This window comes from Wolffia australiana, chromosome 2 (assembly GCF_029677425.1).
Source record: "Wolffia australiana isolate 7733 chromosome 2, ASM2967742v1".
NCBI classification, from domain to species: Eukaryota; Viridiplantae; Streptophyta; class Magnoliopsida; order Alismatales; family Araceae; genus Wolffia; species Wolffia australiana.
Genome location: NC_135836.1, coordinates 3,545,349 through 3,571,973, shown reverse-complemented (window position 1 = coordinate 3,571,973; position 26,625 = coordinate 3,545,349). Strand labels below are relative to the sequence as shown.

The 26,625-nt window shown below is 44.2% G+C and overlaps 1 protein-coding gene across 1 annotated transcript in view; it reads left to right on the top strand.

Annotated features, from left to right (window-relative positions):
* Window positions 1-25,809, top strand: part of ETFQO (electron-transfer flavoprotein:ubiquinone oxidoreductase) — a 34,622-nt gene extending 8,813 nt beyond the window's left edge. Inside the window, exons 10-19 of the mRNA XM_078591688.1 lie at window positions 16,846-16,914; window positions 19,293-19,385; window positions 19,778-19,880; window positions 20,527-20,651; window positions 20,763-20,812; window positions 20,879-20,945; window positions 21,010-21,089; window positions 24,410-24,538; window positions 24,624-24,690; window positions 25,562-25,809. Coding sequence (XP_078447814.1) covers window positions 16,846-16,914; window positions 19,293-19,385; window positions 19,778-19,880; window positions 20,527-20,651; window positions 20,763-20,812; window positions 20,879-20,945; window positions 21,010-21,089; window positions 24,410-24,538; window positions 24,624-24,690; window positions 25,562-25,645 — 867 coding nt within the window. The 3' untranslated portion in view covers window positions 25,646-25,809. The remainder of the gene's footprint in view (window positions 1-16,845; window positions 16,915-19,292; window positions 19,386-19,777; window positions 19,881-20,526; window positions 20,652-20,762; window positions 20,813-20,878; window positions 20,946-21,009; window positions 21,090-24,409; window positions 24,539-24,623; window positions 24,691-25,561) is intronic.
* Window positions 25,810-26,625: the final 816 nt, after the last annotated feature.

The window sequence follows — 26,625 nt, the reverse complement described above, 5'->3', positions numbered from 1 at the left end:
CCGGGAATCATCATTTCCTCGTCTTCATTTCATTATAATTATTATTATTGGTCTGGAGCAGCATTAGCTGCATTTCCACCCAGTTTATTCCCCGTTGATGATACACTTGTCTTCTGTGTACGGAGGAGGAAGAGGAGTGCGAGCATCTTTTTTTCCAATGTCGGCCCGCTCATGCGCTATGGGTTAGCCAGGGGCTAGCAGAGATTACGTCGAGCTCCGTCTTATGGGCCACACTGCCGCGGCATCAACGTGGGTATGAGAAGGAGCGGGGGCTGAGATTCGCGGTGCTTTGGGTGATATGGTCCCACCGCAACGAGGTCGTATTCAAGGGGACGGCAATGTCGGTGGACAGGGCTACTAATGAAGTGGAGAGACTTGTATTTTGTTGGCTTGGTCCTGGCTGAGGTGGAGGGTATGGGGGGCTAATGGGCCATTTGTCTTTTTTGGCCTAGATCCCTCCTGTCCTCGTGTATGGAGGATCACCAAGCTGGGTGATCTTCTTTATTGTTCAAAAAAAAAAAATTGACAAAGCAGAAGAATAGATTTAAACAGAAAAAAACGCCGTTGTTTCATTTCATTGGGTTTGTTTTATATGCAAGTAAAGTTTTTGGTCTAATGTCCATTCAGCCCCCAATAAGAAAAGATATGGCAATGGCCATATCTCCTCAAATTGTACACACTCATGACATACATGTGCTTACTTTGTTGACACCTTCCTTCAAGCAGAGGAATGGATATCCCTCATTCCCAGTCTGGACATAAGAGGCCCACAGAGATCCCTGGACAGTCCTTTGGCCAAGAAATGGGCGAGTAGGAGCTTAGTCCTGACATAGACAACTTCGTGATTTTGAAATCCAGTTTGTCCTTGATGCAATGCCAATTAATTTTAACATGCTTGGTCCTGTCATGCTGGACAGGCTTATGAGCAAGGCTAATAACCGACTTGTCACACAGAAGGTTGATGGGCTTGGCCAGTGAGAAGTGGACCACTCGCTTAATCCCCCAGATCTTGAGAGCTTCACAGATGCCTTAGGCCAAGGCACAAAATTCTGCTTCCACTCTGATGCAGAAAAAGAGATTTTTATTCTTACAATGCCAAGTGACCAAGTTGCCAGAGAGTAGTGAGCAGTACCCCTTTGTAGACTTGTGGTCACCTGCGAGGCAGAAAAATCTGAGTCAGTCTCATTCAGAAGACCGCTTATATATCTGCAGAGAGAGAGTGATGCCATTGGACGAACAAGCCACCTCGATTAAGTTTATGCAAGGTTTTAAGGTTTAGACAAGGTTTTAATATTGAATTAGGCACTAAGTTGCCCTTCTAAGGTAGCAATTCTAGAGGAGTGACTCCCACTAATAATTATATCATCAACATAGACAAGGAGAGTGACATCATTCCCAGGTAACGTTTGATGATAGAGAAGGATATGGTCACAATTGCACTGATGGTAACATTTGTTCTACATGGACATAGCCCATAGAGGGCCTTTCTCGAACAACAAATTTTCCCATAATTGAAAAGCATACCCAGGGGGCCTTTCCTAGACTTCCTCATTTATATTACCTTGTAAAAAAATATGTTACATCATACTTATAACTCCTATGTTTGGTTAGCTTCAGAAGTGATCAAAGTAGGAACAGTACTCATTTTGGCATCCGTTGGAAAGGTTTCCATGTAGTCAGCATCATATTTCTGACTAGCAGGGCCTTATACCATTCAAGTTGCCCATCAGTATTGTATTTGACGCTATATATCGCATAATATCTAGGCAATCGACTTCTTTCCGTGTCGAAGCAAGGTCTCCTCCCATGTATGATTGGCATGCAACACATCCATTTCATCATCTATGGATTGTTTCCATTGAGGCTGAACAATGACCTCATTGATGACTTTGGAATACCTATTTGTTGAAGATTTATTTATAGGTTATTATGCTCAGAGATTACATTGTCACGAGTTCAGATATTAATCAAACGAAAAATATTAGTGTGGAAAATCAGAGAACCATATGGAGGAAGAGAGGTCTGAGCAATAACGGGATCAGCTATAATCGGATCAGAACATGTAGGATTATCTGCACTAGAGGATTATCAGCTATGATCAGAACAGCTATAATCACTCACCATATGTAACTGGTTTTGCTCAAAGTCTCTTATCAGTAAAATGTTGGGTTAGCAGGGGGGTGAGCATTGGATAGAGACTGCTGGATATCTGGGAGGAGATTACATGGATGTCCGCTGACCCAGTCCAGTTGCATTGGGATGTCTGGATGCCTGCTGGGATCATGGGAAACAAGTGGAAACTTAACTGGACCAGTTGGTTCTGAGTCTGGCGCATCAAAAGGCACGAACAAAGTGGAATCTCAACCGGAAAGGGTGGTTCTGAGTCTTGCCTTTCAGAAGACATGCACAAAAGAGGGTCTATTATAGTGATAGGATGCATTCAGGACCTGGACATTTTGTGATCTCTGCCAGGCACACAGGGGACGAAATATCTGTTGATCGATTAGAGAGTGGTCTGGCGAGGGACAATAACAGTCAATTTCCTTCCAAAGGATTTCAAGCTCATTGGCATACACTCCAATGCCATCTAGTAATTTTGGACTGATCCACTAAATCAGCAATTTTGGACTCATCATCAAAATTCATGTAAGATTGTGATACTAGCAATGTATGAAGAAAGAAATTGAGATTCAAATTGTCCACAATATCAACTCTTATAGACATATATCGATATCGTTGATAAGAAACACGACAACTCCTCGGAGTGATCAAGACGGCTCTTGTCTGAGAGCTCCTTCTGGATCTTGGCGTTCCCCCTGCCTCAGGTGGACTCCTCCCTCCTCGAAGTTCAGTTGCGAAGTCGATCGCCTAGCTCCTCTAGCCGATCGCCAGCTCCACCCTTCTCGACCCGGTAAGAGACTTCAAGATCAAGAAAAACCCGTTACCCTATTTGCTATTCAAGCTTTATTTATATACGTCCGAGGTATGTCTTTTCCCGCCCAAATTACTGGGTCTGGTCAACCCTCCGTTGACCAGATCTGAGCTTCCGCCTTCGGTAAGTCTTGAAATAACGCATATCAATACTTCCCCCATAGAGATGCAGCTTGTCCTCAAGCTGAAATTCTGGAAATGCCTTTCATAATGTATGGACTTGTTCCCACAAAGCTTCTTCCCGTGGTAGATTTGACCATTGGACGAGAACTTCTGCTCCATAAGGCGTTCGATGCATTTTAAGAATGTCCTCCGGGTAGACCTGCCAGACATATTCATTTGTTAATTCTTCTGGCAGTGGTTGAATGTTAGATTGAAGTTGTCCCACTGTTTTTTTTAGTAAAGAGGCATGAAATACAGGATGCAACTTAGCGGTGTCAGGTAAGTCTAGTTTGTAAGCTACTGGACCAATTTTTTGTAATATTTTATAGGGCCCAAAGAATTTGGGACTGAGTTTCTCGCAGACCCTTTTTGCCAATGACCTCATCCTATATGGTCTCAATTTTAAATAGGCCATATCTCCTTCCTCGAATTCTGCATCTCTTCGGTGCTTATCAGCTTGTGATTTCATATGAGATTGTGCCTTGGCTAGATGTTGCTTTAAGCTGCAAAGAATCCGATCCCTTTCAATAAGCAGCTGGTCTATGGAATCAAAAGGTGATGGGGTTGATCCGTATACTGCTTTGAAAGGTGACATTTGTATGGATGTATGAAAAGATGTATTATAATTATTATTATTATTATTAAGAATATAGAAGATCACCCAACTTGGTGACCCTCCGAACACACGGACGTGGATGGGTCTAGGCCAAAAAGCATAAGCCCATCCTTCCCCCCATATCCACCACCTCATCCAGGACCAAACCAACAAAAAACCAGCCTCTCTACATCATTTATAGCCCTTTCCACCGACATTGCCACCCCCTTGAAGACGACCTCGTTGCGGTGAGACCATAACGCCCAAAGCACCACGAATCTCATCCCCCGCTCCTTGTCAATCCCATGCTGGTGCTGTGGCAGTGTGGCCCATAACTGCGAGCTCGACGTAACCTCTGCCAACCCCTGGCTAGCCCATAGCGCCCGAGCAAGCCGACAATGGAAGAAAAGATGCTCGCACTCCTCCTCCTCCGTACACACAAGGCATAGTGAAGATTCAGCCGGTAAAAACCTTCGCCGTCTCACGCGGGTCATTGTCCGCTTCCTAGCGAGCAGCCATGCAAACACCCTGACCTTTAAAGGAATCTTTTGCCTCCAGATTGAGCGACATGCCCTTAAGATAATTGGGTCTAGACATGGTTGTGCGGTTCGCTTTGTGCGAACCTGTGCGATTTGTGCATTCTGTTCGGATTTCCGAACATAACAAACTCTAAAACGAACTGCACTTCGCATAGACCCCTGTGCGGTTCGTTTGTGCGAATTGTGCGATTTTTTTTTTTTTAAAGAAAAAAACGTTTTAGGTCCTCCTCCTTGCCGCCCTCTGTCCTCACTCCCTCCCCACTCCCTCCGTCCTCCTCCTTGCCGCCCTCCTTCCCGTCAGTCCGCCGTCCTCTAGGTCTTCCTCAACCCTCGGTCTGCCCTCCTTGCCGTCGCTCTCCGCCCTCCTTGCTGTCAGATCACCCTCTGCGAGGTAAGAACTCACCCGTTCTCTCCCTCTCCCTCTCCCTCTTCTTCTCCGATTCTCTGTCTCCCCCTCTCCCTCTCCCTCTCCTTATTCTTCTCTCGTTCACTGACTCTTCCTCACGCTCTCACTGCCCCTATTCTTCTCCATTTTTCGATCTCCCACATTCCCTCTTACTCTCCCCTCTAGGCCTCTCCCTCTCCCTTGCCAATGTCACGGTGTATATTCATCTCCAATTATCTGCCCCTCACTGTCTCTCATTCATTCTTCCTGCCCCTCTCCCTCTCCCTCTCCATATCCATGTCTCCCCCTCTCACAGTCTCGCTTCTTCAGAAATACTCGTCCCACCCTCCTCTCTCAATCTCTCATCCTCTCTCTATCTGTCTCCATGTCTATGCCTCTCCCTGTCCATCTTCCTCTTTTTCTCCAATTCTGCGTTGTCCGTTCTCTCAATCACTCTTCCTCTGCTTCTCCCTCTCCCGTCGCCAATCTGTCTCCCTTTTGTGCAAATTTGTTCCTTTTGTGCGAATTTGTGCGGATCGTGTGAATTTGTGCGAATTGTGCGTTCTAATTTTCGTACACCAAACGAACTGAACAGAGAAGAGACCCCTGTGCGGTTCGTTTGTGCGAATTTTTTGTGCGAGTTAAACGAACAGAACAGAACACACATGCCTAATTGGGTCCTCATAGTGGTGTGGTCTCAAACTCTGGTACACACCTCGACTGGAGAGCGGACCCGATGCCCATACCCACCCATCTGTCATCCCCTCCATTGGCCTCCAGTTGTTCAGAGTTTGCTGAAGGCTTAAAAACTCCTCCAACCGCTGACTAGATAAGATGGCCGCAAAAGTTGGACACCACACTCCATCCCAACACTCATCTACCAAGTCATGGTGGTGACGGGCAAGGGCATATAGTCGAGGGAACAGATCACAGAGTCGTCCATTCGACAACCAATTGTCCATCCAAAACCTAAAACCAGCGCCATTCCCCAATTGGGCCCAGAAAAACTCCCTGACCAGTGGCCACACCTTCCTCAGCCCTCTCCAAAAAACCGACTCCCCCCTCACATTACGCATCAACTTCTCCCAATCCAAATTGGATCTGTATTTGTCCCTCACCACCTCCTTAATCAAGTCATCCTCCGGTCCCACGATCCGTCTAACCCATTTCGTCAATAGCGCCACATTCAGTTTATTTAGGTCAGGCACCCCAAGTCCCCCCCTGTTTAGTTGGCGTGCAGATGTCATTCCATGAAACCAGCGCCATGACACGTCCTTCCCCTGCATTTGCCCCCTTCCAAAAAAATCTCCGCATGATCCCGCTCAGGCGTTTCTCAACACCCACCGGGATTTTAAACACGGATAAATAAAAAGTTGGAATTGCTGATAATATCGATCGCAGCAGCACTAGTCTCCCCCCTCGTGACAAGACTCTTTGCTTCCAACCCTCCAACCGTCTCTCCACCTTCTCCACCACTGGTTGCTAGTCTGCTTGTTGTAGGCTATCAATAGATAGGGGTAGCCCCAGGTATCTCATAGGCAATGAACCCACTGGCGTTTCAAGCGCACTGGCACACTGAGTCTCCTCCTCCATCGATAGGCCGAAACCCACAAATTCCGATTTTCCTTTGTTGATGTGCAGTCCCGAACAATCTGCGAACACCCGCAAGAGTGCCGCCAAATTCTTGGCCTCTACCGATCCCTCGATGAAGAACAGTGTATCGTCGGCATACTGTAACAAAGGGATGCCCAATGGCTGGCTCGGCATCTGAAAACCTCTAATACAACCCGTTCCACATACCAAAGAAGTACTTATGGCTAGTACATCAGCTGCCAGAACAAAAAGCATCGGCGCTAGTGGACATCCTTGTCTGAGCCCTCTCTGCAGTCTGATCCACCTCCCTTCTGGGCGGCCATTTACCAACACGGCAAACGACTGAGACGTCACGCATCGCTTCACCCATTTGATCCATTCCTCCGGGAATCCCTGCCTTCGTAGCGCTGCCCATAGGAACCGCCAATCCAAAAAATCATATGCCTTGGTCCCATTCTTCTTCCACGAAGCAATAATCTCCCTGCCACATGAACCCCTTGGTCCCATTCTTCTTCCACGAAGCAATAATCTCCCCTGCCATGATTGCACAGTCAACAAGCTGTCTCCCCGTTACAAAAGCAGACTGAAACGGCCCAACCAAGTCCCCAAGTACCCCTTATAATCGGTTAGCCAGTACCTTTGCCACAATGAGATATATGGAGTTGGATAACGATATGGGCCGGTAGTCGCCTACATTCTCTGCTCCTTGTCGCTTCGGTATTAAGAATAAGAAGGATTTGTTTATCCTTTCCATATTTGCTTGAGGGTTCCTGAGCTCCCCCAAAGTGGCGATCACATCATATTTGACCTCACTCCAGAACTCCTTTTAGAAAAACACCGGTATACCGTCCGGTCCTGGGGTGTCTTCGCCATTCAGTCCTCCATATCAAAGGGTCGCACCAGGCCATCTCTCTGCCCTTGCGTTAACTGAGACGCCCCTTGACCCGTCCACCGCCAACTGTTCCGACCCCCCCGCCGTGACATCAAACGAAAGTGCTCCGCCATTGCTCGACCCACTGCCTGTGTCCCTGTAACCCTTTGGGTTCCGACCTTCACTGATAATATCTGATTCGCTTTCCGTGGTCCATTTTGCTACAAGGTGGAAAAACCTCGTGTTTGCATCCCCCTCCTTTAACCATAGCTGCCGGGATCTTTGTCTCCAATCCATTTCCTCCTTCCTATCCTCCTCTGCCACCACACATCTCCACTTCTTTCGCTCATGAATCTCTGCACTCATTAATGTCCGACCGTCCTCCACCTCATCCAGTTCTCTAATTCTTGTGAGGGCCTCGACTCTCACTTTACATCTAGCCTCCCTTATCCTCCTTCTGTAGCTTTTCAAGTGATCTCTCAACCCATCTATGCGAGTTGCCAATCTGCTCGCCCCTGGCTCCTGCTCCGAATTTGTCCGCCATATGTCCTTTAACTCCTCTTTGAAACCCCCTTCTCGTAACCATGACCTGTCAAATTTAAAGTATGTGGTCCGCCCATGGCCCTCATGAGACTGCCACATGATCGGTGTATGGTCCGATATAGGCCTAGGCAAGGCTCTTACATCTGCCCCCGGGAATCTCTCCATCAACTCCACTGAGCATAAGAACCTATCCAGCCGAGACTTAGAAGCCGCTCTCCCCGAACTCCTCCGTGTGAAACAACAGTCAATTGGGCCCATCTCTTGCAACCCTGCTTGTGCCAAAAAAAGCCCAGAACTCCTCCGACCCTTGGTCTCCCCCCCCCTCTATTAGGCCTATCATTTGCCCCCAGGGTCACATTGAAATCCCCCCCAATCAACAGTGGCATCCCTTGAAATTTATCCACAAGTTCCACCAGCTCCAACCATAGCCCCTCCCTGAGACTGGCGTTCACAGGTCCATAAACTGAAGCTATAACCACCCCCAAACCATCATTCTGTGTCAACCTTACTGCCTCCATGAATTGACCACGCCATGCCTCCTCCTTCCTTAAGACCGCTTCGTTCCAAGCAACCAGCACCCCCCCTGATCGCCCAATTGCATTCACCGAAACGAAAGTCTCCAGCAGACTCCCTCCAACCCCACGCCAGTCCCCTGCCCCACAATCCTCCAACATCGTCTCCTGCAAGCACACCACCGTGGCACCCACTCCCTTAAGTATTTGCCCACAATCCCTCTCCTCTTGGCATCCCGGAGCCCCCGCACATTCCATGATATGCATCTCATGGAGATCGGCACAGACCCCTTCCGTGTCCTTTTGAGTCTCCCCGAAGCCTCCGAGCACACCCACATTTCTGTCTCGTGTCGCATTGTCGACCTCGGTCACCACCACCTCCCTCTCCGGCTCGAGTGTCTCCTCTATCACACTCTCCTCCATTGCCCTGCTTCTCAATTTGTTTGCTTTCCTCTCCGTCCTGTCGTGCCTTGTCTTTCCCACTCTTACTGCCATCCATTCTCGGGGGAACTGCATCCTCCCACCTTTCCCCACCTCCAGCCATATCTTCTCTCCGTCAACGTTCTTGATATAAAGTTGCTGCCTCTCATAACCAATGCAACGGCCTAATAAATCACCCCTTATTAACCGCCTCCCTCTTGACAATCGCATTGTGCCCTTTCTCTTGGCCCCTTTCTGGTCGATCGCTCCCGAACGCTGTGTCTCCATCATGCCATCACTTCCATTCATATCCTCCGATACCCGCGAGCTCTCCGCTACATTCTTTTCCCCTTTGCCATCACCTTCCTGGTTCCTGTCTCCCATTCTTCCACCTCACCTTCGCCATCCTTCTCATCCATCACCATCTCCCCTTCCCTTGTAGACAACCTCTCTCGCCTCCCGCCTCCGATCGCCCCATTACGGGGCTCCTGACCCTCTATATCAGGTGGGGCTGGTGGTTGACGCTCCAGGACTCTAACATTATATGTGCCCTTTCGACCCTGCAGCAGAACCCGCGCCGACGACACCGCATCCTCCTTCACTGCCACATCCAACACTGCCAGATCTGGGTCACCCGACTCTAGGCCCGACGTAACGACCCCTCGCAGCCTCCCAAAAGATCAGACTAATGCCTCCATATTCCGGGTGGAACGATATACAGCTGGTACTCCCCTGACGTCAATAATAGCTGGCCTCGACGCTCTATCCTTGACCTTCCCTGTCCAGATGATGCGCTGCCATATGACTCTTGCTTCCCCAATCACCTGCCTCCACCCACACACTGCAATGCATTCGGATACCGGAACTTGTCGGACCACTGTCTCTCCCGTCTCCAATCTCTTTACTTCCGACCCCTTCATCTCCAAGAATTTCCTCACCAATGCCTCTCGCACTTCCTCCTCTCTCACTTCACCGGCTTCAATCTTCCCAACAATGCACGTGGCTTGGGTAAGACTCACCTGCGTTGCGACCATTAATTTGTTTGTCTTTCTATAGTCAGAGGCCACGTCGGGGTATTGCGCTTGTCGATGTCCCACCCCCCGACATCGCCTGCAGACGAGCGAACTTCGGCAATCAGGTGCATGATGCCCCCACCCCAGACACCTGAAGCATTTACTCCACGTCTCTCGTCCCCTGCCTTCCACTGCCTCACTCCTCCTTCGCCATGGCTGTCCACGCCTGTTGCCATGCTCCGCCCATCCTGACCGCCTTCCCCCGCGCTTTCTCACCTCCGTCCACTCCTTCCCTTGCCTCGGCATGTCTATTCTGCCCTTCTTTGTACCTCCTCCAACGGTTCTTTCCTCCTCCGATCCTCCTCCAACGGTCCTCCACCGACGTCCTTTCTCCGGCGCTCCTTCGATGGTCTTCCTTAAGCTTGCTTTTTTTTTTCTATCACCTCCGCCGACCCCGATCCTCCTCAAGCTTTTATCCTTTCCTCGGTCGTCAACCTCCTCCGATCACCCAGAGGTCAAAACGCGATTTCACAGAGCCTCCGATCTCCACCGAGCTTCCCCCCTCCTCCACCGTTCTTGATCTACTCCGCCGCTCCCGAACTTCTCCCCGATCTCCGCCACCGCTCACCGCCGACCCCCTTCCTTAGAGCGTCGACGTCCGCCGGTCTCCGTCGACCTCCACCGATCTCCCAGCAATCAATGCAATTTCAAGGAAAGCCTCCGATCTCCCCCGCTGTCCACCGAGCTACTCCCCTCCTCCGCCGTTTTCGAAACCACTCCGCCGTTCCCGACCTTCCCCCCGCTCTCCGCCACCAATCACCTCCGATCCCCTCCCTTATAGCATCCACCTCCGCAGATCTCCGTCGACCTCTGCCCTATCAATCTTCGTCGATCACCGTCTATCCCGTCGACCTCCCGTCGATCTTCGTCAACCTCACGAAAGTTCCCATTGATCTTCGTCGACCTCCCGTCGATCCCCAACCTCCCGTTGATCTTTGTCCCCGTCGACCTCCGATCTCCTTCCTCGTCGAGCTACTCGTCCCCGTCGACCTCCCCTCCCTGTCGACCTCCACCCTATCAATCTTCGTCGATCACCATCGACCTCCAGTCGACCTCCCGTCGATCTTCGTCAACCTCACAAAAGTTCTCGTCGATCTTTGTCGACCTCCCGTCGATCCCCTTCCTCCCATCGATCTTCGTCCCCGTTGACCTCCCTTCAGCCCAAAATTATGTTCGGGGCAGATGACTGATCAAGATGTATTATAAAAATCCAAAGAAATGGAAGAACTGGTTACATTGGGTAGAGATGTATTATAATTTTACTCTGCCCAATGTAACCAGTTCTTCCATTTCTTTGGATTTTCGGATGCAAAACATCTTAGATAACACTCCAGGCCTCTGTTGGTTACTTCAGACTGACCATCAGTCTCAGGGTGATATGACAAACTGAATTTGAGGTGGGTACCCTGTAGACGATGTAGTTCCTTCCAGAAAAGGCTTGTAAACAGGCTGCCCCTATCTGAAATTATAGAACGTGGAATGCCATGTAACCTCACTATCTCTTTGGTAAATATTTCTGCAATAGTAGATGCCTTAAATGGATGTCGCACAGCTATATAGTGAATGTACTTACTCAGGCAGTCCACCACTACCAGTATTGAATCAGCCCCCTCTGATTTAGGCAATCCTTCCACGAAATCCATGGTAATATCTTCCCAAATCTAACTCTGGATTGGTAAAGGTTGTAACAATCCTGCTGGTGATAGTGTGGATGCTTTTTGCTGTTGGCAGACCTGACAACCATTCACATGCGCTTTGATTTGTTTTCTCATGCCCATCCAAGTGACTTGTTGAGAAATTCTTTTCAGGGTTCTCTGAAATCCCCCATGGCCCCCTATATTAGAATCGTGGAATTCAAGCAAGACCTTCTGGATTAATGTGGAGCCCCTTGGTAAGATAATTTTTCCTTTATACATAAGGATGCCTTGAGTAAGTGAATAGCCAGGAGGTGGGTCTCTCCCTGCTTCGATGTCGTATTTGATTTTACTCAACTTGGGGTCGTCTGTGACTTCCTGGGAAAGCTTTATTTTATCCAACCAATGCGTTGTAGATATTGCATTACATTCTCCTGAAACGATTTGTGGGGCCCTTGATAATGCATCCGCAACTATATTCTTCTTCCCTGATTTGTAATGAATGGTGAAGTTGTACCCTAGTAGCTTGGATACCCAGCGATGATATTGTATAGGCACCTCCTTCTGGTCTGTTAAAAAATGCAAACTGATCTGGTCAGTGTATACGTTGAATTGATTAAACATCAAATAATGTTTCCATCTTTGAATCGCCCACACCACTGCCATTAGCTCCCTTTCATACGCTGATTTGTGTTTAGAGTGCTTTGAAAAAGCCTTGCTGAAGAAGGCAATAGGGTGATTCTCTTGCAATAATACTGCTCCCACAGCGAAGTCTGAAGCATCAGTCTCAATGTTGAAAGGTATTGCAAAATTCGGTAGCCTTAACACTGGTGTTTTGGACATAGCTTCCTTTAGATTAGTAAAAGCTGACTGTGCTTCGTCGTTCCACTTAAATGAGTTCTTCTTCAGTAGAGATGTCAATGGATGTGAGATAGCTGCATAGTTCGCTACAAACCTCCTATAATATCCTGTTAAGCCTAGGAACCCACGCAATTCCTTAATAGTAGAAGGTACCTTCCATTGTTTGATAGCTTCAATCTTGATAGGATCAGTGGAAACCCCTTCGGCTGAAATGCCATGTCCCAGAAATTCCACTTGTTTACACCCAAAGTTACACTTCTTGGGGTTGATATAAAGATGATTTTCTGCCAATAATTTGAATACCACTGCAAGGTGTTTTTCATGTTGTTGGTAATCCTTGCTATAAATCAGTATATCATCAAAAAAGACCAATATAAACTTGCGCAAATGTGTAGCAAACATTGCATTCATAAGAGACTGGAAAGTGGCGGGAGCATTTGACAATCCGAATGGCATCACCACAAATTCAAAATGTCCGTGATATGTTTTAAAAGCCGTTTTGTGAATATCATTTGGGTGCATACGAATCTGATAACACCCAGATTTCAAATCAATTTTGGAAAAAATAGTCATACCATGTAGTTCTTCTAATAACTCATCCACCATTGGTATTGGAAACCTATTGGGGATAATCATCTGGTTTTGAGCTCTGTAGTCCACGCAGAGCCGGAATCCTCCATCCTTCTTTTTTACCAACAACGCTGGACTCGCAAAGCAACTCTGTGAGTGTCTGACCACCTTCAAACTGAGTAATTCCTGTATCAATTCCTCCAATATATTCTTGTGGGTATACGAATATCTATAAGGCCTTTTATTTATAGGTTGTGCCCCGGGCTTCAAGTATATTTGGTGATCACATTTTCGGACTGGAGGTAGATCCTTTGGTTGTTCAAATACATGTGGGAAAGCATTTTTCAGCCAATGTAAGAAATTTTCAAGGGCAATAGAAGATACCTCTATTTTTAGATCGGGCGTTTGCTCCTGAATCTCCGTAATGTGTTGAATAGAGTTCTCCCAATCTTGGTTAGCTTGATCAATATAGAATTGAGAATACCTCAGTGAATTTAATTCAGGATCTGAAATAATAGTATGGATTTCCCCTTTCCAAGTGTACTTGAGCATCAGGTGATGGTAATTGCAGTGAAACCAACCCAATGTTTTTAGCCAAGGTACTCCTAAAATCAATTCACAACTTCCCAGCGGAAAAGGAATAAATTTTTTCTCGAAAACCAGACCCTGGAAGGTAATTGGCAAGTTAAGACATATCCCACTTGTTTCTCTGCAGTGACCGTCGCCCATTGAAATTCTGAACTTGTGGTAAGGATGAATTGGAATCTTTAGCCTTTGAATAACTGTGGGTCGAATGAAATTGTTGGTGGCCCCTCCATCGATGAGGATGGTCACTTTTTGATTGTATATCTCTCCCCAAAGCCTGAAAGAATTGTTCCTCGGACCTGTATCATTGCTAAACCTCTGCAATGACATCAATTCACCCCCCATTAGGGGCCCTTCATCTAGTTGCATGAAGTCCTCTTCGGTGAGTGGTTGCTGATCCACCTCCTCGACCTCTTCCTCCAGCATGTAAATACTGAGTTTCTTTTGACATCGATTACCGGGTGTATATTGATCATTACAATGATAACAAAGACCTCTCTCTTTGCGCTGTAAGAACTCTTCTGTGGACAACTTGGTAATTTTCTTTCTGTTGCCCTTGTGGGAAGTATCCCCCTTGAGATAATTGTGATTTACTCTGGTAGTCTGGGACGATGGTAGACCCTCTCCTTTAGAATAGTTTGCTCTGGGTAAGTTGAAATCGTGAGGCTTGTGAGAAGCCTTTGCAATGTACTTTGCCTCTTCCTCTTCTCCCCGGATAGCTAGATTACTCTCTGCTTCTATTGAATACTCCATCATTTCTTGAATTCCCTCTGGTCGATGTTTATTTAGTTCCACTCTGACTGGGGGCTTCAATCCTCTGAACTACGCCGTTTCTTGAATATCGGGCTGAACATGAGGTAAAAATGCGCAAAGGTCCTCAAATTCTGATCGATACTCCAACACTGTTCCGGTCTGTTTGAGGCTCATCAATTGATTACATAAAGATCTGGCGGAGAAATGATAACATTTTTCAGAATGTTGACGGAATATTAACCAGTGATCAAAGCCAAAATTCTCTTCGGTATAGTTGTACCATCCTTGCGCTGGTCTTTCCATGTGTAAGGAGACCAGTTGTAGTTTCTCGTCATCCGTAAGACGGTGGATTTTGAAGAATCGCTCTACGCAATTCAGCCATATCTGTGCATTAGTGCCGTTGAAGTAGGGAAAGTCGCCCTTTCTAAACAAGACCTTGTTGTCATTAACCGAATCTTGGTGTCCGCACTCTCCCGTACCTTGGAGTTTCCTTTGGTGCGTTTCTTGATGATGAAGCTGGAATAGATTCCAGTTTTGAATTCATGGCTTGTAATTGCTGCATAATGCCCAATAATATCTCCGCCGGAACCGGTACGTCGTCGCATCTTGATTTTCCCTTCTCAGTTATATCCTCCATCTTGAACCAGATAGCCGAATAGTTGCTTCTAGATCTTGCACCAAATTTGCGAAATTCGGTGATCTTCTTGTCGCTCAAGGTCCCGGAAGTTTGGTTGATCTTGGATCGCCGGAATCTTAGATTCCCGTCTTGATTTGAATTCCGAGAACCGACGGCTCTGATACCAGTTGATACTAGCAATGTATGAAGAAAGAAATTGAGATTCAAATTGTCCACAATATCAACTCTTATAGACATATATCGATATCGTTGATAAGAAACACGACAACTCCTTGGAGTGATCAAGACGGCTCTTGTCTGAGAGCTCCTTCTGGATCTTGGCGTTCCCCCTGCCTCAGGTGGACTCCTCCCTCCTCGAAGTTCAGTTGCGAAGTCGATCGCCTAGCTCCTCTAGCCGATCGCCAGCTCCACCCTTCTCGACCCGGTAAGAGACTTCAAGATCAAGAAAAACCCGTTACCCTATTTGCTATTCAAGCTTTATTTATATGCGTCCGAGGTATGTCTTTTCCCGCCCAAATTACTGGGTCTGGTCAACCCTCCGTTGACCAGATCTGAGCTTCCGCCTTCGGTAAGTCTTGAAATAACGCGTATCAGATTGACTTAGTTCTGGGAGCATTGAATATAAGAGACAATTGAAGAGAACATCATCTTCTCCGCACTATTTCATATAAGATTTTGCTGAAGAGTTCCAAGCCCTGAATATATTCTGGGTGTATTTAGTTCAATAGTAAAGGTTATGGCCCATAAACAGGTTGTGATGTGCTATTCGTGGACGATGTGGATACCATTTTTCCTCCTAATGTACTACACATCCTACCGGACCAGTGCATTCACCTCTCATTGTTTCCTATAGCCCCCGATAAAGGTTACATTTCTTAATAGCATAGGTAAGATGTCCGGGCTCTCCTACATACTAGTTTATATGAATATAGTGACAGACTGATAGTCAGATAACAGCGAAACAATTGCATCAGGAACACAGAATCTTGGAAGAAAAAATTGCAAACAGCAAGATATAGGGTTGCACAAATGTCTCCGATTGCCGCCTCTTACTCTGACTCCCTGGTCATTCTGATAGTGAAAAAAAATTGGCCCCTTGTCGATCACGAGTGCCATCGTTCATCCTTTGAGATCAACGGCGCTGATATCATGACAAAGTGGAAGATTAAGAGACAGGTACACTTTAGCCCTCGAAGGGAAAAGATAGGGAGACAGGTACACTTTAGCCACTTGAAGGGAAAAGCTAGGGAGACAGGAAACAGGTACACTTTAGCCACATGACCATATCTGCTCAAACTGTGTGCATATGTGACATACACATGTGTACTCCGTTAACAAAATCGTATCCGAAAATTTGTACTAAGTGTAGGATGACTCAGATCCATTTTCATCACGTAAATCCCAATGCATTTATTTAGGCCGTTGGAGGACATTTTTGTCTTTTCAATCCTCTCCTTCCAGTCCTCTTAGGGGGGGGCTGGAAAAGAACTCTTTTTAGTACATTCCGCCAAAGACCCTGCTGACAATGTCCACCCAGTCAGATTCCCTATCCCTTGGCAACATCCATTCCATCACCCTCTCATTCTTCCTCTTGATGATGTCTATTCTGTCAGCCGTCTATCCTTTCTTCTCACGATACAAACCTTGTTTCTTTGTATCATTCTATTGCATGAGCTATATGTTAGATAATGAGTTTCGCTTCTCAATGGACTATTCTGTTGCCTGTGCCTGCAGAACGGAAGAAAAATCCACAAGTCAAGAAATTATGAAAATCCTCTCACGTTCTTGAAAAAGGAAAAATGTAGAAATCTCTGAGTTTGCAAATAAAAATTTTCTATAGGGTGAAATCAATAGAAGGCAAGAGGAAATAGTCAAATTCTGTTTGCGGAACTCTTCTTGTAGAACTGATCTTCTGGACCCTTCTGCAGTCGTCTGCCTTCTACCTGAAGTCCTCAAAACTGGATTCTGAAGACTCTTTACTGCAGATGATATTAAAAACCTCAATCTGTGTTAAATTGCAACTCAATTTTTTACTTTATTTTGACTTTTGTCCTGATATAGAACAATTAGAATGAACTTTTTTATCAAATGAATGTTGATGTATTGCCTCCTAAATAACTATAAATTGTAAAATTCCCAATTATGTTCAACTAAAAGGGTTTTATCATTTCTTTATTTTAGGTGTCAATCGGCCTCGTTGTTGGCTTGGATTATCAGAATCCCTTTTTGAGCCCGTATGATGAATTTCAGGTTGGAGCTTAAATTTTAGTTCATAAAATGCTGGATTATAGTTCTATGCTAACTCGGTGCATTCTATTGATGCTTTTCTTTACTTTTGTGACTGCGGAATACAAAGAGCCTTTGCTACTTTAGTTAAACATACCTTAGGGGAGAAGATGACGTGAAGCCCTTACTTCCTCAAGTCTGGTCGCCTTAACGATTAATGCACAGTAGTCTACATGGCTTAGACTTTACCCAATAACCAAACTAATATTTAATTAGCTTCTAGCAACATCCCTCAATATATAAGGTACACGAAACAAGATTCAGGAAAGGAAAGTCTCATTGGTAAGGTTCCTTTAAGAACCTATCTTTTGTCAAAAAGGCGTCAGCATTGTCAAGCACCTGCAGGCTAAGAAGCACGACTGCTTTAAAAATATAACTGCTGAGAATCACTCCCTATAGACAAGGATAGGAGGCATTGATCGGGAACATCTATGGCTTTTATTGAAGAGTGCTGCTATTTTTTTATTTTTGGTGAGATTAAAGCATTTTGATGCTTGACTCTCTGATGCTTCTCCTTCTCTTTCTCTTCAATATTGGGGTTCACATTAAAGGGCTATTGTTACTTAGCAGACCGTGGACTAGGAATCTAACAGGTTCATCCCCTGCAAAACGCCCGGCACATTAACCTAAAGATTAGTGTTAGCCAGCTGTTCTTATTCCATTTACTCCATGTTTCATGTTTTTATTTTCTTTCTGCCCTTTCTATTTGCATGTGGGCCATTTCATATTAGTGGACTCACTTGAGAGACAAAAAGGTAAGTTACTTATTTTCTCACGTGAGAGAATAAGTAACTTAATTTAAGATTGATGGGCCCAGCCTACTTAACTATACCAGCTTTTATTTAAACCAGCTACTGTGAGAAATTCGATTTGTCATAAACCCTAGCTTCACGGGAAGGAGAGACAGGAGATGCTGGAGGAGACCTGCTTAACAAGGACGAATTTTAGCAACTGGTATTGGACTACTCTGAAAATCAATGCTTCGCCAACCTGGGATTTGCAGTAACTATCACATGCTGATACGAACAGCGAGGCTCATCTGTTGAATGAGGGCGTGGGAAAATAGAGATATTGATTTATAGAGGGATGAGGTGATCAATCCAAAGCAAGATCCCCAACCTCTGTGAATAGAAGTAGCCCACCATGGGGTAGGCAAGGAAATGTAACCCCTCAAGGGCTGATTACATTAGAGAAATGTAGAAGAGGATGAAGCGGAAAGATACAGGGAATGTCGAGTGGCCAATCAGGATGAGGGACGATGGGCACACAAGATGCTTTCAATAAGGAGAACACCGGCGATATGGGGCTGTATTGCCACTAAACTTTATCTACATTTTTTCCAATATATCAATCTACCCTTTCGGTCTTTCAAGATTTTCCTTTTTGAATAGAGACCAACATAATGGTCTCTATCATATAGAGATCGATCTGGAAAGGGAAGAGGAAATTGATCCAAAGGGGCAACCAGCTGAAGACCCTGTGAAAAAATCATGGGTACAGGGCGTCATAAAAGACTGAAAGGACCGGATATAACCAAGAACCGGACACTACTTCTTTGCTGATCTTTGTAAAGGCAGAGGTACAAGTATTTAAAAGGAAAACACAAGGAAAATGACTAAAACACGGATATGCCTCCCAAAAGAACTGTGGGGGACGACCTTGAACAACAATCAAGATCTTCCAAGAAAAGTGGTCTTGAGGTGTGGAGAGAATACGAGGAAGAAGATGGAATGATAGAGTAGAACTGAAGATATGGCAGAACGCACAAGATTTGTCGGATTCGCCCAACCCTACCATGTGGATTGGGCATGCTTCCCACAATCCAGACAAGGTTGATCCTGCAACAAATTCAAGAAAATTTCTGCCTCTTCTGGTTGAGAGCCACCCTTAAAATTAATAGACTCACTTTATGTATTGACCACACGCCTGTCACATTGACCAAACACGTCTGACCCTTTTATATGTTCTGGGTAGAGTCACATCAAATAGCCCTGAAGGGGTTGGGATTCATATTACATAGTAGCGATTCCGTTTAAGCGTTGCACTCTCTTTGTTGAGACTTTCAAAAGTTTGGTGAAGATGCTCAAAACAACCGGGGCATTTGAATACCTGTTACTGGTAACCCCTATCTATTTGTGAATACATGCGGTATATTTATGGAGGATCCACTTGTCTCACAATTGGTGGATACTAATTTTTCTTAGAGAATATGTGGTTTGAAATGTGTCTAATTTATTTACATTTACCCTCAATAATGTGGATAGATTCATCAACTTGTTTGTACTTTGAATACACTAATGCAGTTTTACATATCCATCCTCACATATTTTCTTTGTGAATAGAAATTCAAGCATCATCCTATGATCAGGAAACTTTTGGAAGGTGGTTCAGTTCTCCAATATGGTGCACGAACACTTAATGAAGGTGGTTTTCAGGTAGTACTTGGTATACTACAACACATGGACATCATTTTAGCTCTGGGACGTTTTCTAGACCCAAATGATTTATAGTTAATTTTTTCATTTTCGACGTTTTATTGTTCTAGTTCCCTTTCCATCTGTTTGGTACAATATCAGGCACCATACAAGGATTTTTAAGCTTTGTTGATCATTTTTTGTTTCATTTGCATTAGTAAAGTCCTGCTAGTTGAAATTATACTCGTCAAGTTTCACGAATTGGCAAGAAGCTTTCAAGTTATTCCAGTGACAAAAAATGAATCCTTTAACTTCCTCTTTTTTTAAGAGAGATAGGGGAGATCACACAAAATCAGTGACCCTTCCGACTTAAAATTATTTTTATGGAACTTCTCATACTTCGTCTATTTCAGTCCATCCCTTACCCAGTTTTTCCTGGGGGAGCAATTGTCGGTTGTGCTGCTGGGTTCCTCAATGTACCCAAAATAAAAGGATCTCACACGGCAATGAAATCAGGTTGCATTCATTTGATATTCTTACACATTATGACTTTCACTGTTGTGTTGCCCTCTAATGAAAAGTCCTCATTAAGTAGAAATTTATTCCATTTCAACTTGATTGATGAGTTGATTGTTCCTGGTGTGTATATAAATACATGCAAAATTTGCTCATTTGAGTTTATTTTCAAAATTTTCATTTGCTTGTCTCTCTTACAAACATTTGCATTTCTTGCAAAATATTTTCACGTGTTGGAAATTGTTCAACTGTTGGGCACTGCATGTGTATATGTGTTTTACTGTCGGCTGTTTGTTATGTACATCGTGAAATTTTTATTTTTGAGTGTTATATTTCTTACACAGTTTCCCTTTTAATTGTCCTTTTAAAATAAGTAATCTCTTATCTTCAGTCTGACAGTTGGATAATTTAGTCACTTACAATTTGCATTCATGCCATTCCAAGCCATTCCAGTTTTATGGAGTATACAAATGGATTTTTCATAAACATTCTTCAATGATTTAAGCATTTTGTACCATCTACACTCTACAAGTTTCAATCTGTCTAAAACTTATTTCATGCTAAACAAGTTTAGTGTATACTGGTATTTCTTAAAATCTGGGGAAACTATGTTTCCACTAGTCTTAATATGAATTCTTCTACTCAGGAATGCTAGCAGCTGAGGCATCCTTCAAATCATTGAAAGGAGAGGCAGATTTGTCTACGTATTGGGATAGCCTGAAGAAGTCGTGGATCTGGGAAGAGCTCCACAAAGCACGCAATTATCGACCTGTAAGCTTAATTTTCAAGCTAATAGTTCTGTCTGGACTCTTTAATCAAAACCACTAATCAATTTTTTTAAGCCCCAACTCAGTAATGTTTCTGTTCTCATCCTAAAAATAGGCATTCAAGTATGGACTAGTTCCTGGTCTGGCTATTTCTGTTGTAGAGAGGTATTGTTTTTCGATTTTCTTTTCAATCAACTTTGTTCTTTTAAATCAAAATGCTTTTGTGTTCAGATATATTTTCAGAGGAAGATCACCCTTCACACTCAAGCACAGTAAACCAGATCACAAAGCAACAGATGTAATCCACTCCACGAAACATGTTGTATGAAACATGTCGTAATAATATTTCCTTTTATCTTCAGGTCGCCAGTCTACACAAGCCTATAGAGTACCCCAAAGCTGATGGAATACTTTCTTTTGATGTACCAACTTCATTGTACAGGTGATTTTGTGTTACCTCTCTTCCTCTGCTTCTTTAAAGACAATATTTTCATATCATTATTTTGTGTTGATTTTTTCCCTTTTTATTAAAAAATCATATTTTTTATTTAACTTTTTCGTTTGTCACATTGCCAATGTATCATTTTCTTTCTTATCAAAAATCATTTGATTATTATTTTACCTAATTTATGATTTATCTTCAACTCTTTCGCTTTTCAATTGATGTTTCTCTGCTTCATTTACCTAAACAATTTTTTTATTAAATTTCTCTGATTTATTTTTTAACTTTCGGGCTATTCCTTCCCCAAGTTTCTTTATCTTCATCTTTTTGTCTACCTATATCTTAATTTGAATATGTCCTCGATTTACACTTTTATTCTAATTTCCTCTCATTTAATAGCTAGACATGTACTTTTAAAATGTAATTTATCATCTCCCTTTTCTTGAATTCAACTGATTAGTTGTGTTTATGCCACGAAGCTGTTTCCTTCATTTTTTCCACAACTTTTTCTATTCTCCAAACCACATGTTAATTATTTCTGTTGTTAAGCATATCTCATAAATCTTATGATCCCTTCCTGAAGCCACTTGTTTCAGTTGTATTGATGTTTTTGTGTGCATGTTTTTGTGCACATTAACTTGGTCAATTTTTTACTTTAATATCTCTTATGTAATTTTATTATATTTCCAATGTCCTCCATTTAGCATTATCTTTGTTTGTCATTCAACAGTTGGATGTTTAGTCATGTTCAATGGACTGTTTATGTTCATTCGGTTTGATGTTACCCTATTTTATCCACCATTTGATGATCTATTCTCCAGATCTATTTTTAACATCTATGAAAAAGTATTCTTGTTAACACAGTTCTTCAATCTTGATTATCTCTTCATGAAGACACTTGTTTCATCATCATTCATCACCCTATTTTTTGCTTAGGTATGGATGCTTTTGAGATCCATTGGCCTAACCAACTGTTCTCATGTGGTATCTGTGATTTATTTTATTAAATTTTGGATGTTCCCGTCTGGTTTTTTTTTTTTGAAACGAAAAAGGGGGTCACCCGTAAGACGGTGCCCCCATTGCCATAACTATGTAAATCATTACAAGGTATGGATGCCTAGAGGCGAAACGCGGTTACATGCCGCGGCCTCACACTGAAGCGAGAGCCCTGGCGTCTTGTATGACTGCCAGAGCTACTGGTAGTCGACTCCAGAAGATGACCTCATTTCGGTGAAGCCACAAGGTCCAAAGGATGGCAAAGAGTCTTTGCCACTCGGCTTCACTCCGATATGGCCCGCCCCGGAGCGATGTCCAGAAGGACTCTACCGATCGGGTGGCCACACCCGGGATCTCTTCCGTAGTCCACACCTCCCGCGCCAGGGGGCAGCGGAAGAACAGATGGTCGCAGTCCTTGAGTTCCCCTCTGCACAGGGCGCACTCGGCTGATTCCCCCGGTCTCCATTTTCGTCGTACACTTCGCGTAGTGAGTCGACGCCTCAGCAGCAACCAGCCAAATATCTTCACGGTCAAGGGGATCTTCCGCTTCCAGATGAGGCGACACCCCCCGGGGAGGTCTCAGACAGCCGGGGAGTGAGACTGACAGAGCCGTGAGTATACCGTTCTCGCGGAGAAAACTGCTCCCCGCCATACGACCCGGTCGGCCCCGTCCTCGGTGGGCGTAAGCTGCCCCAGTGAAAGCTTCAACTCCTGGAGGTCCCTCTGTCATTGATCTGACAGGTGCCCTCGAAAAGTCGGCGACCATCCCTCGTGCCAGCACACCCAGACCGCGGCGCGCGGATCCTGTGCTAGCGCGAACAGGCGGGGGTATTTCTCCTTTAGCCTCCCGTGACCCGACCAATCGTCGAGCCAAAAGCGAAAAGTCCCCCCGTCGCCGAGTTGGGGGGTGTAGTGCTGCCAGGTCAGCTGGGAGACTTGTGATATTCCTCGCCAGAACGCCGACGGCTGCCGTTGGAGTCTGCCCAGGCTGTGCCTATCCAGGCAGGCTCCGTAGGAATCTCGAATGACCTGAGTCGTCAAGCAGTCCAATGGGTGGAGCATACGGTAGACCCATTTGGACAGGAGAGCCTGGTTGGAGAGCTGAATGTCTCGAATGCCTAGGCCTCCAAATCTGGTTGGTCGGCATATGTCCTTCCAAGCCACCCGCGCTGCTCCCCAACAATCCCTTGGTTGACTGCCTTTCCAGAAGAAGCGCCGCATAATGGATTCCATGCGGGTCTGGACAGCCCCTGGTGCTCGGAATACTGACAAGTAGTGGGTTGGGATGGACGAGAGCACCGCCTTGATGAGAACCAGCCGCCCCCCCTTGGACAGCAGTCTAGACTTCCATCCTTCCAGACGCCGCTCCATGTTCTCAAGAACTGGTTGCCAGTCTCGGTCCCGGATCCGCCCCCCGGAAAGAGGGAGCCCCAGGTAACGGATTGGGAGGGTGTCGATGGGGGTATCAAGAGTGGCTGCGCACCGTCGCTCCGTCTCCGGTGTCATACCAAAACCCACGAATGATGATTTCTGCCGATTGAGTCGAAGACCTGCAAAATCAGCAAACATGTCAAGTAAAGTGGAGACGGTCCCCGCCGCCTCAGCCGATCCCTCGATGAAGAACGTTGTGTCGTCGGCATACTGCAATAAAGGGATTCCCAGGGGCTGGCTAGGAGTTTGGAATCCCTGGAGCAATCCCCTCCCATAGAGCTGCTGAGTGCATATGGCTAAGGCGTCCACGGCAATGACAAATAACAGTGGCGCCAACAGGCACCCCTGTCGAAGCCCTCGCTGCGGGTGAATCCATCCCCCTTGTGGACGTCCATCAAGCAGGATAGAGAACGCGTGGGTTGTCACGCATTGCTTCATCCACTGGATCCACAACTCAGGGAATCTTTGTCGGCGCAGCATTGCCCACAGGAAGCCCCAATCCAAGGAATCATATGCCTTTTCAAAATCCACCTTCCATATGAATGCAGTGGTTCCTCTTCGCTTCCATGCCGCCACGATTTCCCCCGCCAAGACGGTGCTGTCTGTCATCATCCTGCCCGGAATGAAGGCTGACTGATAGGGGCTGACGAGTCCATCAATCACTTCCCGCAAGCGATTCCCGTCTGGTTATTCATTTCTATCCATTTTGAACTCTCTTTATTTGACGTTTTACCTGTGATCCATCAATAATCTTAATCAAGTTCTCCTCCGTCTTTCCATATTTTGACATTTAATAATATTCAATTATTTTTTTGTGGTTTAAACACCGAGTTAATACATTCTTTTTCGTTCATAAAATAAATAGCCATTTTTTTATCTTGATGGTTTTTCAGGAGTAACACAAACCATGAGCATGACCAGCCCTCCCATCTTCGGCTGAAGGATCCTGCGGTTCCTGAGCTGGTAAACCTTCCAATCTACGGTGGACCCGAATCACGTTACTGTCCTGCTCGTGTCTATGAGTAAGTTGTTCTGAATAGTCGAACCTCCAGATATCTTTACTTATTATGTTATTACCTAGAGGCTGATTCAAGACTAAAATATCAGGTATGTCACCGATGAGACGGGGAAATCAAAACTGCAGATTAATGCCCAAAATTGCCTCCATTGCAAGGTATCCTGTTTATACTTCATTTTTGGAAAATATAAAACACTATCCGGCTATCTCATTCTAGAACAGATATTTCTTTGATCCCGATAAGGATTAGGATCACATACCTGTGTGAAAAAACATCTATCATTTTCTTTTCCATGGTACCTATAAATATTTTTATCTTTTGTGTACACACTCTACGATTTCTTGGGCTTCTCAGTCCAGCATAGAAGCCTCCATGGTAAAGTATCATGTTTTTTCACAATTATTGAGTACCTCAAGGGGATTAGTTTTAAAGAATACAAAATCTAGAATTATTTGAAGTCGGATTATTATTCAGATCTCTTATCTGTGAAAAAAATATCTATTTCGATGTTTTCCATCTTTCTCATGAATCATTGTATCTGTTTTATACATAGGATATGGTTTCTGTTCACGATAGTAGCTTTCTTTGCAAGTTATCATGTTTGTCTATCAAACTCAGAGGAGATGGTTGTCAGGATTACTAAATCAGTTACGAATTTAAAGCGCGTTATTATCCGGAATTCATGTGTGAAAAAATAACTTTTGCAGTTTCTTTCATCTTACTGCTTCTTAAACTAGCTCAGGATAGAAGAAATTTTAGTCAACCATAATGGCAAAAATATCTTCTAAAAATCTTCTTCCATAGTCATCGGATTATAATTCTATCTTGGCCAACAGCTCAAAGTTTTACCCAAATATAGTTCTGCAAAATACCCGAAAATGGAAAACGCAAATAAAGTTCCAGCCTTTGTAATGAACGTTTTTCCATCTCTTATCGCGATGAATTGTAATCATTTAATCTTGAAAAGTATAATTTTTAATGGTTTTCTAGTTATTTAGTTTATTTTCTTTCTTTGTTGTGCGCTAGGCTTGTGATATCAAAGATCCTACTCAAAACATTGAGTGGACAGTACCTGAAGGAGGCGGTGGGCCTGGATACTCTGTCATGTAAATACTCTCCACTTCACTCGTTCTAACTTTTTGGGCTGTATTATGATGTGAATTTTCATGTCTAAAGTAGATACTTAAATTTACAGTCAGTCATTTCGCGTGTCTCAATTAATAAATCCTGTTACAAATGCCTTCAAGTTATCTCATTTATTTTATTTTAAACCTTACATGTTGTTAATGTTACAAATGCCCTTGTGGTGGTGCCCTTGGTTGTTCGGTCATGTAACTATTCGTAAATTTAGTTAGGTTTGTCGTCTAAAAGTTGAGCCAGTAATTCTAACTTCTTGGACCATGTTAAATTTGAAATCAGTAACATTTTTTTCAATGAATATTTTATGAATTTAAGCTTTATTTTGAGCATGTGTATTTTGCTTTTATCCTCAGATTCCATTAATACTGGAACTGTCCTTATGCTTTCATTATATCACATTTATGTAATCTTAAAACTTAGATTCTATTACTTTTTTAAATGCCATTGAGTGTTCATTCATGTAACGATCTTCTTGTAGGTTTAGTTCTTTGGTGGTCTAAAAGATGGTGAAGTAATTCTAAACTTCTAGGTTGTTCTATAATGCTAAATATTATAAGGGAAGTAGATAAAGTAGCAATCAGTGACATTTTCTACTTGAAGATATGCTTTCTATTTATTTTTATTTTTAACCTTAGATTACATTAGTACTAGATGCCCTTGTGTTTTCCTTCCATAATATTATTTTTAAAAAATCTTACATTTTATTAATTTTAGAAATGGGCGTGTGGTACCCTAGGTTCTTCAGTCGTATTTATAATTGTGATTCATCTTTTGAGTTTTTTAAATGGTATATGACTCGACAATTGATGTATTTTCTAGGTATTCTCTAATTGTGAAATACCAATCATACTGCATCATTGTCCATTATGTAGTTTATAAGCTATTAGTAAACAATTGTTTATCGTTTTCTCCGAAATTATAATCACATTTAGAACTATACATGGAATTAT